Here is a 16,574-nt window from a genome sequence, read left to right on the forward strand (position 1 = left end):
TCACATATCAGCCTTTTCATAGTTTTGCACTTTAAAAAACATTTAAAAGTTAAATTGGGCCAGGCGCAGTGGCTCAAGCCTGTAATCCCAGCACTTTGGGAGGCCGAGGCGGGCGAATCACGAGGTCAAGAGATCGAGACCATCCTGGTCAACATGGTGAAACCCCGTCTCTACTAAAAATACAAAAATTAGCTGGGCATGGTGGCGCGTGCCTGTAATCCCAGCTACTCAGGAGGCTGAGGCAGGAGAATTGCCTGAACCCAGGAGGCGGAGGTTGCGGTGAGCCGAGATCGCGCCATTGCACTCCAGCCTGGGTAACAAGAGCGAAACTCCGTCTCAAAAAAAAAAAAAAAAAAAAAAAAAAAAGTTAAATTGACATATCTAAAAATTCACCAGTATCTGTTTACAAACATTTATTTAAAACTAATTTTCATCAAATAAATTGTATGTGTGTTTTTCTTTTTTTTTGAGATGGAGTTTCGCTCTTTGTTGCCCAGGCTGGAGTGCTGTGGCATGTTCTCAGCTCACTGCAACCTCCGCTTCCCAGGTTCAAGCGATTATCCTGTCTCAGCCTCTTGAGTGGCTGGGATTACAGGTGCCTGCCACCATGTCTGGCTAATTTTTGTATTTTCAGTAGAGACGGGGTTTCACCATGTTGGCCAGGCTGGTCTCAAACCCCTGACCTCAGGTGATCCGCCAGCCTCGGCCTCCCAAAGTGCTGGGATTACAGGCATGAGCCACCACGCCCGGCCAAATAAATTGTGTTTTAAATAAAGTTAACATAAATTGACTAGAGTATACTGTGTAATTATATGGATTAATCAAAACTAATGTCCATGCATGCCAAATCTCTTAAAATAGTCACTTTATCTCCTAATAGTTGACTGCATTTTGTGATTTTTAACCCCAAATTCTTTTCATGCCTATATAACTTTCAACTTTACAATTGAACAGTTAAACTTCAGATAAAAAACTAGTAATGTTTTGTTTCTTTAATAAAAAAGTATTTTGACTGTATCCATTTATTAATATTTACTAAACTTATAATTGAAAACTTTTATTAAATAGCTAACATTAGTAGTTTACTATGCATTTTATAAAGGAGAACATAAGTTTAAGTTGATGATCATTGTGTACACCTTATATTTTGATATTTCAAGATATTCATTCAAATATCCATTAAGCATGTAATATATGTCTAGCACTATTCTAGGTGTTGCACAATTTAATATGTTTCAATATTTCAACGACATAATATTTTGGTACCTTTTATGCTGTGTGAAACTTTTATATGCTTTTTATTCAGTCCTTTATAATTTAAGTGTTTCCTCCTTCCCAAATGTAGCTATTACTATTTATAAAGGAGGTATTTATTTTTCCTTTAAGTTATATACATATTTTAATTTTTGAAGTGAATGAATAAAATTGACTGCTATTTCCTGCATCTCCCAACCTGCAATCCTCCTCCCAACCTCTGGGGCTTGAACAACAAAGATTAAGGTAGTACTAACCCATGAAAGATTTATTTAAAAAAAAAAATATTAAGCATGGAAAAAATATCTTCTATCAGAATGGATTGAGTCGTATTCCAGTCCCTAAAGGTGAGAATGGATTCACCTTTGCCCACATCAAAGCATCATTCAAGGAGATAGCAGATTTCCCATCTTCAAGAAAAAATACAGGGCCCTGCACACAGTGAGTTGAGGAAAGAGAAGATGAAATTACAGCAAAGTATTTTTAAACTTTCACAAAGAGAATCATTGCAATTAAAAAAACATATCATATTTAGGCAATGCTAATAAAAATCTAAGAACATGAGAAAATTAGTTTTTTTTGAACTGCAACAAAATATAGAAACATTTTTAAATGTCTTAACATTGTCATTATACCCTCTTATCTGTCAAAATAGAATTATTTTTAATTTAAACTCTTTAAATACATAGTACTGCCAATGACAAATATGTTTTGTTAATCTAGTAATTGCCACAGAGTTTACTTATTCTATAAAAGCATATATGCCTAGTAGTAGGCTTAAATATATTTCAATATTTTAATCATGTAGCCTATGTCAATACAGCTGGGGTAATTGTTTAGGCCAGAAACTTTAAATGTGCTCTCCAGAAGATGAAGAATATTGTTTTATGTTGTATGTATAACTTAAAATATGATTAGTCAGGTGATTTTCTAGCTTATTTGTAATTTAGTTCCATCATTTATGATATATGCCAGGGTAGTTATAAAGAACTAAATGTGAAACACTTTCAATCTATATTACCTAGCTCTGAGAAGGAAAAGCATCATTTCAAAAACACAAAATACAATGCAAATTTTGTTTTCTTAATTAGGTACTAAAGCTGTTGAGTTCTGGATTTCAAATGATACAACTTGTTGTTAGCAAATTATTTCTAGAAAATGGAAAGCCCATCATAGGACTAGGTAGAGTAGACAGCTTCCTATTAGTAGATACTGGAAATTTCACAATTACAACCCAAACACATCAACTTTCTGTTGAAATAGAAATATCTTGGCAGGACAGGACTCCATCTATACCAGTCATGTGGGCCTCAGTGTATATGAGACAATTAGTAGATCTTTTCCTGGATGTAGGTTTGGCTACAAAGACATTAGATGGTATCTTTTAGGTCAAGGTCAGATGGAGAAAAGAAACGTGAAGGTACCAAGTACTAGAAATGGTATACAAAGGGCAGAGAATGGCACTGATGACATACCCCAAAAATTTCATAATGTTTTTTGTTCTTAACTAAAAGTTATTGAATTTCCTGATTTGCTTCTTTATTTCTGAACATACATGGATAATAAAGGTATATACAACTATGTGACCTATCTTTTGGAACATACTGGTTATGTTTTGAGACTTAACTAGCTTACAGTGGCAAGCTAAGCTATAGTTAGGGTTTACATCAGTATCCAGCTATTTCATTTATTTTGGGTGGCTATGCCAAAACCTACCTTCTTCATTGGCCTAGCATGTAAGCATTATAGTAATGTAACTTTTCACATTACATTAGAAATACGTAAGAATCTGTTCAATAAGATGTGTATATTATTGAGAGGTGGGGATGTTTTAGTCTAATCCATAGGCTCAATTTGCATTGCAGGGGATTTGACTTTGTTCATGGTGACACCTACAACTAGTCCTGGCTCTAAGATGATAAAGACTTCCCTATTTCTTAGAGATAATGGCACCCCTGGGTCCTATTGGGAGGCTCTGGCATCATTCATCATCATTAATTTGATTGTACATTTGTTGTCTAATCCTTGGCAATTAGACATCCCTCATGATTGATTCCAATAATTTTTAATTGCTGACAAGGTCAGTAACTCGACATAAGAACATGCACATTATAGTAACAATATAATGTACATCTCTGAGTTTTAAATTGCTTTGTATTTATTCATCACAGATGGTGACTAGCAAGTTAATGTAATCTACTGTGATATAATCATCTGTTGTTGACTGTTGCTTTGTCTTCCTTATTTATTTCCCTCAGGATATGACCTATATGTATTTTCAAACATGGTTGTTACAAAGTATACATACCATTTGTTACTAAGTATACTTATTACATGAATTGCTTCTATGGTAAGCGTCGGTACAATGATTGTATCTGAATTTATTTTAAGCAGAAAGAGGTCACTTGTACTAACTATGGAAGCACTACAGGTAATATTTTCTTACTGGGCCCCAGTCCTAAATTACCTACTTTCACCCAAATTAGGCTTATTTTAAGATAACATTTCAAAAAGTAAACAAATGAAAATGGTGGAATACACCTGTTATGCCTGACATTAGGCTTTACCTGGATTTTTAATCCCGTAAGACAAGAAATGTGAATATCAGAATGACTTGGAAGATTTGATCCAGTCACATAATCTGGTCCAATAATTCCTTTCAGTGACTCTTCTGTTAGTCTCTTTAATAAAGTTGCATAAACCATTCTTTGTGAATCAGAAGGGGGTGTATACGGAGAGTCTTCTAATGATCTATATTTTCAACAGATGTCAAAATTTCATTTTGTAGAATTATAGAATTTTTGACGTTTAGATTAGAAATTATCCCTGATGATTATTTAGTTCCCCTTTATTGATGGAGGCAAATCCCCTTGACTTAATTTATAGTAAAACAAAGGACTAAATGGCAGAAAAGTACGGCATTGTAAATTATGGCTGTATATATGTCAAACCAAATCAAGATTCATTATTTGCTAAAATTAATAATGAGACCATGCATACTTCCAAAAAGTTTGTGTATAACATTAAATACTTTCTGCATTCCAACTTTTATATCATATTTGCTCACCTGTTGGTGGACTGTGTACAAGCTCTCCATGCATCCAGTTCCTCAGAAAGATATTCAATTTTTAAAGGCACTGACACCTTCCGACGTTTTAATAGCTGACTGAATGTGTGAAAAAGAAATTAACATATGATACCAAAACTAAGATATCAGAAAAAGCAAACATTAAATGGGATTTTAGATTTATCTATTTCTGTATACAGAGATTATACATTATATATAACATACATATATAATATTTTCTAGTATATGCATATACATGCTCACCTGTATATTTAGCAGAATCCCTGGCAAGTCAAAGCTATTCAATAAACATTGGGTGGACGAGTAACTGAGTGAGTAGAGGAATAAATGAACTGCATAGTGTATGGAGAATGGCTGGACAGGTCAACTGATGCCACAGTGAGAGAGAACACTTAACCATGACCCTGATCATTTAATCTTGAATGACAGGAAGAGAAAACAGGAGGAGTAGATTTGAGAAGAATGATGATTTGAATTCTGAGCCTATCGACTTTCAGGCTGGAGTTTAGCAAACTGTTGAATATACACATAGGAGCTTGAAGAGTAGGCTATGCCTGAATATAAAACACCTCCATAGAGGTGATAGGTGAAGCTAAAAAGTGATGAGGTTTCTGAAGGACACAGTATAGAAAGGAGAGGGGAGAGTGTGGAGCCGCAGGAGTAGAATGGGATGGAGAGGAGGAAAAAGGAAAGCAGAGGAGGAGAGAATGAAACTTTGGGGAATCACATATTTAGTGGGTTAGGAAAATAACCATAAGCAGCAAGAAAACAAAGATGGAATTGTCAGAGAAGATAAATTCTATAATATTAGGAAATTATTAATTTCTCTTTCTAAGCAACACATTCCCTAAACATAGTCACATTCTCTCAAGTGTCTCTTCCCTTGCAAATAAAAACTATTTTTTCTTTTTGATATTAATTTAATGCTTAATTAAGAATTTTTCTCTTTACTTTTATTATTATATATAGCTGAACATCATTAAACACTATTTTACTTCGATGTGATATATCCTATTGCTCCTATAATATCTTTTAATATTGTTAAATGATCTTTCCAATTTTGATTATGCTACCTATGGAGAAAGAGATTTTTCCCTAAGCATGCTGATAGTATTAATTCCATATTATTCCTTATTTTCACTAGGTGACAGCTAGTGTTTCACCTTCACAATAGGGAGAAGTTAGGAATGAGCAAGCCTGTTTCTCTCAGAATCCCCTGCCACATATGAACTCAGAAAAACTGCTAAACCACAGACCTCTGCATTGTTAGAATGGTGACCTACTAAGCCACATGGCTAACTACTAGACTTGGTAGTAGGTTTTTATGGAAGGCACTGTGAATTTATTTTATAGTATAAGAAGTTTTCAGTACAAGGGCTGAAGTTAAACAAGTTGTTAGAAAATGAGGGAGTATGACTAATAGGTTATCACTGAATATAAAATATTAAAATAGTAAGTAATCTGCTACTCAAAAACTCCCTTTACTTTGCTTTTTCTGCTGTAGAGATTGAAAAGCTAAAACATCCAGTTTCCTATTTTCTTTTAGTGAGATGGGGGCATAAAACCCTAAGGAGGACTTTCCTTCCTGAATGACATGGTCTTGCCAGGAAAAGTCCCTTGTGCTCTCTATCTTTCACTCTTACCTCTCTTTCCTTCTTAGCATGTAGTCGTATTTCATGGAGGGCTAGCATCTATCTTGTAACCGTGGATACTCAAGCAAGAGGAAATAATCCAAAATGTCAGAGTGGAAAGAAGGGAGTGTCAGGTCATCGATGAAATCACTGCACAGGAGTAACAACCCTAGAATGCTTATCTCAAGTGTCTTGATATGAAAGACCAATAAACACTAGGACTTTAAGCTAGTAATAGAATTTTTATTATTTACAGTCTAATGCATCCCTAATTTATGTGCTGCTTTATTATAAAGCACATGCTGAGTAAATATATGATACTTGTAATAATATATTTGATACTCTCTATAATCCACTTAGAGACTATTCATCTTAGTGAAAGAAATTGCTCTAATGTCATGATGGAAGAAAAAAACCTTTTTTACCTTGTGTACTCATAGAGTGCTGGAACAATGCTCTGGTACTGCCTTCTGATAGCCAGTAATGCACCAATGTAACCACATAGTATTAGCAACTCATTTCGAGCTCTAAAAGAGAGCATATTTATTTCTGTAAATTCCACGATTTGAAGCATAGATCATTACTGTGACACACAGTTCATGTACTTGTATCTCTATATTCTGAAAGGTGACATTTATAGCAATATAAGTTTAGAAAATTTTCTAAACTCGAGAAAATGATTTATTCATCAGTTCCTAATTCCTAGTCAGACATTTATGCTATATCATCAATTATAATGTAAAATAAGAGTCTTTAAATAGTATTTAACTCTTGCCTGCTTGTTTTTCTCTATTTCCCAGCTGTTTCTTTATGTAATTTATCCCTAATTAACTCCTTTGGTCAGATGGAGGGATTCCTGGAATACCGTGTAGACTATAGGAAAGGGTAAAGAATTTCTTCTCCAGTTCTTGCTAAGGGAATTAGCCAGTTTCCCAGGCTGCTGCATCTTTTTTTCCATATAGGCTTTAAAACAAAAAGAGCCCAAAGCCTCTTTTGTAAATTGCACAAGAGTCTCTGAAGGCTTTAGTTATATAGATAACAATGTCTTTAAATGGTACTTAAATCCAGGGATGGTGTCTATTTTCTACTTTCTAGCACTTTTACTTTCTTCCTCCAAGCCCAGTATGATGCTTTGCACACAATGGATGTTTAATAAACAGGACCATGACTTTCCTAAGGACTTGATGTCCAAAGCTTTGAACCTGGTTTCTTTCAACCAGGTGTGTATGTGTGTGTACATATATATACAAACATACATGTACCCGATATTATTAAATGGGACCACTAATATTTAATATTCTGTTTCAAGTTGACCTCTACATTTTTTCTTAAAAATATAACAAATAAAAATATAATTTTTCTACAAGTGTAGCTACCTGTCCAAGATAATCCTATTTCTTCATCCGAATACCAAAAACAATGGAGCCACTTTAAAATATCACATAGCTTTACTTATACATTTTGCAGGAAAGTACTCACTCAGTATATGTATGCAAGAGTAATTTTTCAGTACGTATATAGCTCAATAGGTCAAGAACAGGGTATACGGTATCCAAAGTCCAGTCTGAACTACTGATGTATTCTGGAAAAATAAAACCAGATGAAAGATTCATTAAATAACAGTCTCAAAATTTATTCCTCCATTTTTTAACTTATATAATTAATTTTCTGTCAGTCAGTCCTACCTACCTTTTTATCTTCTAGATCACAAGTATTTTCCTATTCATCCTCTCTCAGGACCCCATACCATAAAATTGGAAGAGATGCCATATTTCACAGCAGTATCACTCTCCTTTTTATTTAGGATGACTAGTTCTTGGTTTTAAGGCTGATCATTTATATAGTTTGAATGTTTGTCCTCTCCAGAGCTCATGTTGAAATGTAATCCCCAGCGTTGGAATGAGGAGGCGTTTGGATTATGGAGGTGGATTCCTCATGAGTTTCTTAGTGCAATCCCCTTGGTGATGAGTGAGTGAGTTCTTGTTCTGAGTCCACACAAGATCTGGTTGTTTAAGAGTGTGACACCTCCCTCCCTCTCTCTCTTTCTCTCACTTCCTCCCTTCTCTCTGCTGCTGCTCTCACCAAGGGATATGCTTGCTTGTGTATCACCTTCTTCCATGACTAAAAGCTTCCTGAGGCCTCACCAGAAGCTGAGCAGATGCCAGTGTCATGCTTCCTGTACAGCCTGCAGAACCATGAGCCAATAAATCTATTTTCTTTATAAATTACCCAGCCTCAGGTATTTATAGCAATGCAAAAATGAAGTAAAACAATCATTAATATGAATACAAAGATCAAATAAATGAGTATATTATAAATTATACTACCAACTAAAAACTTACCTTTAACAAAGCTAATACCAATAGGAAGGGCTTTTTCAGGTTCTTGACTTAACAAGTAATATTTTACAGTTTCAAAGATATTGTCATCTGCATGGGCTGTCTCGGCTAACTGCATACATTCTTCGACTGTGGGTAGCTTACACTAGAAAATAATTGATTTGAAAATGTTACTAAAATTCGCAGGGATAAAAACAATAGTGTAAGTACAAAATACTTTCAATTTTCCTAGTATGGTTTTCTTATTAAAGTTGTCTAAAATACATGTAAATGAAATTATTTGAATTAAGAGAATATATTTATGGAAACACCTTTAAGATCTAAAAACAATAAGAGGGGATATGAGCTAATGAGTCAGTAGTTTTCCATCACATGAATACCTAATACAAGAAATAAAGTAAACTGTCCTGATTGTGATACTGGAATTAGCACCCACAAATGCAATGTAGCATCCAAATGATGAGATTAATTATGTTAAAAAAAATATATTGATCATTGTCAAAAACTACATGAAATGCACCAAATATAAAGGGTGTGCATTATTACATGTCCTCTACATTCTAATTTAACTTCACTTGGCTTTTGAAACAAAGCAACCTTATTTTGGAGACACAAAAAATGTAGAAGCTCTATAAGTTTTTAGCTTTGACATTTTGAAATGCCATGAAATAATTTCATTACTATAAAATAAAAAGCCACATTCCCCATTAATTTTTTTTTTGTTAAAACTGAGACTCTGATCCTCCCTCAAGTAATTTGGTCTGCTTCCTTATAATGTAGGTAATCAATAAGTTACCTTTTATAACAATTCTGACGTGTTTGTAATTGTTAAAGCTTAAATGTTCAAGTTTGTAAACAATGTTGATAAATAATTTCATGGTTTGTTTCAATTTATTTATTAATGCATTCATTTCATATTTATTGTTTAAAAATTAGGTAAAACAAACATTTTACATCTCAATCTCTCTCTCAAAAAAATTACAACAAACTGAATTAAGGGGCTCTCATATATATAACATTTCATATTGTTTCCCCATCCTTACTCATGAAATGCCAGTTATTTACTAAGCAACTACTATATGGTAGGTACTGTGCTTGGCTAGATAGAGACATACGTTCTTCACCTTGATAAATGCTCATAGCATAAAGGAAATAAAAAATGACTCCCATTTAAATTTCATTTTCAAATATAAGAATAAGAGTAAGATGATCATCCTTGTAATTTTTATCCTATATCTTTTAAAATTCTAAAAGTTATATAAGTAAACGTCATATGTGAATATATAGTTTATAGGGTTACTGACAGTCCCCAACTTATGTTTTGACTTTATGTTAGTGTGAAAGTGACATGCATTCAGTAGAAACTGGCTTTGAATACCCAAACAACCACTGTTTTTTACTTTTATTACAGTATTTAATAAATTACATGAGGTATTATTATAAAATAGGCTTTGCGTTAGATGACTTTGTCCAACTGTAGGCTAATGTAAGTGTTCTGAGCATGTTTATTTTCGACTTATGATTGGTTTATCCATTGTAACTCCATGGTAAGTCAAGGAGCATCTGTACTTGTGAAATTGTTCAGAGTTATTAACACCTTTACACATACTCACTAGTCTTTCTAAAAAGTAATTAAGGAAGTCTGACCAGAAAGTCTAATTATGTCCTTTTAGAATGTGTGATGAAAACATGAGGTGAATAATATTCTTGCCTTATCATTAAAAGCTGTCTCAGCTAACTGCATAAATTCTTCTACTGTGTGTAGCTTGCACTAGAAAATAAGTCATTTGACAATGTTAGTAAAATTTATAGGAATAAAAAATAGTACACCTACTAAATATTTCCAATATTAGTAGTGTGGTTTTCTTATTAAAGTTGTCCTAAATGATATAAATAAAATTATTTGAATTAAGAGCATATATTTATGGAAATCTTTAAGATCTGAAAATAATAAGTGAGGCCATTAGCTTAAGTCTTAAAGCTTAGACAAGTCATTTAGCCTCTCTGAGCCTTGACATTAACATCTGTACCTTCTGCCTCAGAGGGTATCTGTTAGTGTACATGCAAACACTACCAGATAATGCATAATTAAAAAATTCCCACTTTCTTTCATACACATTTTAATTTCAGCATAAAATAGCTTTTAGTTGTCATTCTAAAAAAACAAAGCATAGCTTTAAAAACAAATAATTCACAGACTACAAAGCGTATACAGTAGTTAAAATATCCCATCACCTCATAACCCACTGGTAACTTTGGACATTTATCCTTTCACAAGTATTTTCCCTGTCTCAACACAAACACATTAACATACACATATCTACTCATACATTCTCACACATACACATTTTTGGCCAATCTGTATTAATACAATACTTAATAAATATCTGTTGCTAATGAATAGGGCTACTCACTCACTAGGCATAAAAACATCAAGGTTCAAATAAGTGAAACAAAATTTTGTTATTTTAGAAGTTCAAGATGAGAAAATATTACACGCATATCTTATCATTTTTTTAAAAGAAATTGTAGGTATCTTCCTAAATATACTATAAACAAAACAAATATACACCTTCACAGTTATTTTCAAACCAAAATCATATGGCCTATGCATAGTTTTGTGATCTGTTTTCTATGTAACTGTTTTATAACCATATATTCATGTCAACAAAAATAGAGCTTCATGATTTTTAATAGATTAATAGCACTGAAATATAGAAATGTACTTTAATTTAATATAAATAATCTTCTACTGAAATTTTGGTTTTTACATATAATATTGATGCATAGAGTCCTACATTCTGCAAAAAAGTATTTTTAGAGGACTTTAGAAAAATGCATGTAAATTTCATTAATTATTTTAAGGATCCTATGTCGTCTATTTTTTTGTTTTTTCACACACTGGGGTCTGTTGGCGGGGCAAGGAAGGGACAGTTGGGGGATGAGGAGGTTGGGGAGGGATAACATGGGGAGAAATGCCAGATGTGGGTGATGGGGGGATGGAGGCAGCAAACCACATTGCCATGTGTGTACCTATGCAACAATCCTGCATGATCTGCATGTATACCCCAGAACCTAAAGTACAATAAAAATAAATAAATAAATTTCAAAAAAAGTTGTGTATTTTAAAGAGTTATCCTATAACATACTTCAAGATGCAAAGTGTACAGTGGAAAACACCTGGAATTTGGAATTAGACTTGCTGAAGTTGAAATTCTCATTCCACCACTAACTAATTGGGGCAAGTTCCTTACCCTCTCTGAGTTTTCTTTATATAATTATCCCTTGCTTTTCAAAGTTTTATGAGAACAAAGACACAAATATACGTAAAGATTTAGAAGACTGCCAAGCACTTAGTAGAGTTCAATAAATGTTACTTTTTATTCTTATCATTTTTGTTGTACTTATAGGTATCCCAAAGGCACCATACATTTGTTTTTCTGCAGGCACCTCTATTTGCTTGAACCTATAATTAGTTAAATGGTGATGGGAAGACTGACTAGCCATGTGCAGAAAGCTGAAACTGGACCCCGTCCTTAGACCTTCTATAAAAATTAACTCCAGATGGATTAAAGATTTAAACATAAGAGTTAATATTATAAAAACCCTAGAAGAAAACCTAGGCAAAACCATTCAGGACATAGGCATAGGCAAGGACTTCATGAGGAAAACACCAAAAGCAATGGCAACAAAAGCCAAAATAGAAAAATGGGATCTAATTAAACTTAAGAGCTTCTGCACAGCAAAAGAAACAATCATTAGAGTGAACTGGCAACCATCAGAATGGGGAAACATTTTTGCAATCTACCCATCTGACAAAGGGCTAATATCCAGAATCTACAAAGAACTAAAACAAATATACAAGAAAAAAACAAATAATCCCATCAAAAAGTGGGTGAAGGATATGAAGACACTTCTCAAAAGAAGACATATGTGAAGCCAACAAACATATGAAAAAATGCTTATCATCACTTGTCATTAGAGAAATGCAAATCAAAACCATATTCAGGTATAATCTCATGCCAGTTAGAATGGTGATCATTAAAAATCTGGAGACAACAGATGCTAGAGAGGATGTGGAGAAACAGGAACACTTTTACACTATTGGTGAGAGTGTAAATTGGTTCAACCATTGTGGAAGACAGTGTGGCATTCCTCAAGGATCTAGAAATAGAAATACCATTTGACCCAGCAATCCCTTTACTGGGTATATACCCAAAGGATTATAAATTGTCCTATTACAAAGACACATGCACACATATGTTGACTGCAGCACTGTTTACAATAGCAAAAATTTGGAACCAACCCAAATGCCCATCGAAGACAGACTGGATAAGAAAATGTGGCACATATACACCATGGAATACTATGCAGCCATAAAAAAGGATGAGTTCATGTCCTTTGCAGGGACATGCATTAATCTGGAAACCATCATTCTCAGCAAACTGACACAAGAACAGAAAACCAAACACTGCATGTTTTCAATCATAAGTGGGTGCTGAACAATGAGAACACGTGGACACAGGGAGGGGAACATCACATGCTGGGGTCTGTTGGGGGCTGGGGGTTTAGGGGAGCGAAAGCAGGGGTTGGGGAGATTGGAGAGGAATAACATTAGGAGAAATACCTAATGTAGGTTAAGGCAGGGGGAATGGAGGCAGCAAAGCACCATGGCATGTATATACCAATATAACAATCCTTCAAGATCTGCATATGTCCTCCAGAACTTAAAGTACAAAAAACAAACAAACAAACAAACAAAAACATAGCACTGCATTCCAAACCACAGTATTTGATATCATCAGCATACCTTATCATGAAGGTCATTTATCTCTTCAGTACACCCTGGGTAGAAAGCACAGAGTTTTATTAAATGTAGTTCATTATCAGGAATCATCAGGAGAAGATCAGCTGCCAAATTCCTGTTAACATAACAAAAGGAGATACTTCACTGAGGAAAAGATCTAAAAATAACATTCATAACTATCTCAAAGAAAGGAAATTCATATAATATGCCGCTCTTGCTTTTCCATTTATGAAAACAGTACTAATTACCTACTTAATTATGGAACTACTCTAAATGCAGATTACCCAAACCGAAGGTCATGAACAACAAATGTATTTATAAATTCCTAAATATTAAAAAAACTTTACATACATGAGTCTTAACATACTTGTGATTAATTTTATTATTACTGAATAATTCTCTAATCAACTAAGTAGTTTTGAATATGTTCTTGGAAATGAATTACAAAGCAAACATTCTGAAAATTAACTCTCATCAACTTTGTTATGCCTGTCAATATTGAAAAATTGTATTAGCCAGATCAGTGAAACCAGTGGAATATTGAGTTAAGTTCATAATTTTTGTATCCCACTTATTTCTTAAATGATAAGTGGAAATTAAAGATAAAAATGTAGTTTCCTTATTTACTTTTTTTTTTCTTTTGAGACATAGTCTTATTCCCTCTGTCGCCCAGGCTGGAGTGCAGTGGCAGGATCTCAGCTCACCTTTGCCTCTAGGGTTTATGCAATCTTGTGCCTTAGCCTCCCTACTAGCTGGGATTACAGGTGTGTGCTACCATGACCGGCCAATTTTTGTATTTTTAGTAGAGACAAGGTTTCACCATGTTGGCCAGGCTGATCTCAAACTCCTGGCTTCAAGTGATCCACCAACCTTGGCCTCCAAAAGTGTTGGGATTACAGGCACGAATTACCAATCCTGGCCTATTTACTGTTTAAAGATTCAATCAATGGAATAAAACACTTAAGGCTTTTAAAAACATAAAATGGTATGTACTTAGGAGATTTATATTAAAATATTTTCTGTAAAATCCTCTTGAAATCACTAGGTGAGGAGTTTTTGGAGGCATGCATCATAACTGAGAAAATACTTAACTTTCGATAATTCAGGATATTCTGTTTTTAAAAATTGATGTATAGCCATACTGAATAGGTGACATTAGAATAGGTAATACTTTACATAAGGATTTATAAAGCCCTATGCTGGGGCCTCTGAGAGTAAAAGCCTATATCATCTTCTTTGTGAAGACGTCAGTAAAATCCACATTAGTCATTTAAGTAAATCAATTCTTTTTTAAAATTTAAGAGGCGCTTAATTAAGAATATAATGCATATAGAATAGGAATAGAGATAACTTGCAACCTCTGGTGTGAAATCCAAAATTTTACTAAAAAAAAAAAATAGACACATCACAAACTATCAGGATAGTAACATTTTAACTTAGGCTTATTTTGGTTTTTAGAATAAGAAAAACTTTAGCAAAGTTTTTAACATAAAATATTTTGATAATTTGATGTTTTACTAATAAATTTCTAGATAATGTCAAGAGAATGGCTAAAAGATTACAATAATTTTTCATATTATTTGCCTCAGCCATTTAAAAATTATACATAATATCTTTCAAAAGTGCCACATTTTCTATTACATTGGGCAGATTCCAAGTTAGAGTAGTTTGGCTGTTCTTGCTAAAATGTATGAATGACATCATGTGTTTCTTTCTATCAAAATTTAGTAGCAGTTTTAAATAATGTCCATGAATATATAGAAATTATCATTTGCTTTTACTGTATATAAAACAGCTGTGCTAAAATTCTATTCAAACTTCAATGAACTACAGACAAAATTTGACATTCTTAATGTAGAATTATATCTTCATACAGTGAAATTGGCAGCAAAACCAGTTAATTTCCTTCAATGTTTAATCAAATTCACTCTTTTTTGAGAATTCAGTACATGAATGGGGACAAATGTATATATAAAAATGAAATAGACCAATCAAATGATCTAAAATCTAAAATTTCACTATCAGAATAGGTATTTTATTCTCTTTAGCTGAGTTAGCCATTATTTGGTATTGCAGAAAGTCACAGTTCATTTATTGTACAACGTTTAATTAAAAAATCATGAGTGATTATAGGAACTTTTCTCATTACTTTGTAGTCAGGTTTCACGTGCTATAAATTACAGCACATGAAATTATGGTATGCGAATTGGCATACCATATACAATATACGGTATGTGAATTGGCCATAAAATGATGTGAAAATAGTTAATAAATATTTCTTAATATAGAGATAGTATTCAAGTAATAAAGGCATGTATTAAATGAACATGTTTTTAAATAAAAGTAGATAATACCTGTATCCAACAGATGGAAAGCTAAAAGAAAATATTAAATATGAATACCATGATTATACGATGAATATCAGGAAGAAACAGACTTTTACCAGTAAATGTAAAAAACATGAAGTGTTTATAGTTTAAAAATTATGTACATTCTTTACAAACGATGTAGCTATCTTTTTAAAATCTGTGCAACTCTACTTAATAGCCATGAGGATTACAGATTTCTCCTGAAAATAAAGCTAATCAGCACCATATTTAAATTGTTTACTGGTTTCTGGTACACATATCTATGGATATATTAAAAAAGAATTCTTGGGGTGGGGGAGTTACAAGAAATAAGTTTTTTTTTTCTTAAAAGTAACTAAGACATAGTGAATTGAAAAATGTTTAGTCATATTATGTAACATATGATGTTACAAATGGGTTTGAACTCAGTATGAAGACAATGAGGACGAAAACCTTTATTATGACCCACTTCCATTTAATGAATAGTAAATCAATTTCTCTTCCTTACAATTTTCTTAATAGCATTTTCTATTCTCCAGTTTACTTTATTGTAAGAATGTAGTAATACATACAGGATACAAAATAGGTTTTAATTGGATGTTAATGTTAATCAGTAAGGCTTCCAGTCAACAGTAGGCTATTAGTAGTTAAGTTTTGAGGGAGTTGGAAGTTACAGATGAATTTTGGACTGCTTAGGGGGTTGGCACACCTAAGCCTCATATTATGCAAGGGTCAACTGTATACTGTTATTTCTCTTTCGCTGTATTTTTTTTTTCTTCTTCATACAAACTTTCATTCTTGTTGCCCAAGCTGGAGTGCAGGGGTATGATCTCGGCTCACTGCAACCTCTATCTCCCGAGTTCAAGTGATTCTCCTGCCTCAGCCTCCTGAGTAGCTGGGATTACAGGTGCCTGCTGCCATGCCCGGCTGATTTTTTTTTTTGTATTTTTACTAGAGATGGGGTTTCACCATGTTCACCAGGCTGGTCTCGAACTCCTGACCTCAGGTGATCCACTCGCCTTGGCCTCCCAAAGTGCTGGGATTACAGGCGTGAGCCACTGTGTTTTTTTACCTTCACTTTTAAAAAACAAATCCCCTTTCATTTGA

At 33.6% G+C, this 16,574-nt stretch overlaps 1 protein-coding gene across 4 annotated transcripts in view; it reads right to left on the reverse strand.

The window, feature by feature from the left end:
* Nucleotides 1–361: 361 nt before the first annotated feature.
* WDR17 (WD repeat domain 17) overlaps nt 362–16,574 on the reverse strand; it is a 118,330-nt gene continuing 102,117 nt past the window's right edge. For 3 of the 4 annotated variants that reach the window (XM_064371046.1, XM_021670105.2, XM_064371047.1), the window contains exons 23-30: nt 15,474–15,494; nt 13,123–13,234; nt 8,316–8,457; nt 7,453–7,555; nt 6,399–6,500; nt 4,322–4,420; nt 3,822–4,005; nt 362–1,686 (exon numbers count right to left, since the gene is read on the reverse strand). In XM_064371046.1, the coding sequence (XP_064227116.1) occupies nt 1,567–1,686; nt 3,822–4,005; nt 4,322–4,420; nt 6,399–6,500; nt 7,453–7,555; nt 8,316–8,457; nt 13,123–13,234; nt 15,474–15,494 (883 nt within the window). In that variant the 3' untranslated portion in view covers nt 362–1,566. The remainder of the gene's footprint in view (nt 1,687–3,821; nt 4,006–4,321; nt 4,421–6,398; nt 6,501–7,452; nt 7,556–8,315; nt 8,458–13,122; nt 13,235–15,473; nt 15,495–16,574) is intronic. The other variant, XM_064371045.1, reaches the window with a different exon arrangement.

This window comes from Aotus nancymaae, unplaced genomic scaffold (genome assembly GCF_030222135.1).
Source record: "Aotus nancymaae isolate 86718 unplaced genomic scaffold, 86718_ANA_hifiasm-v0.15.2.pri h1tg000115l, whole genome shotgun sequence".
Taxonomy (NCBI): Eukaryota; Metazoa; Chordata; class Mammalia; order Primates; family Aotidae; genus Aotus; species Aotus nancymaae.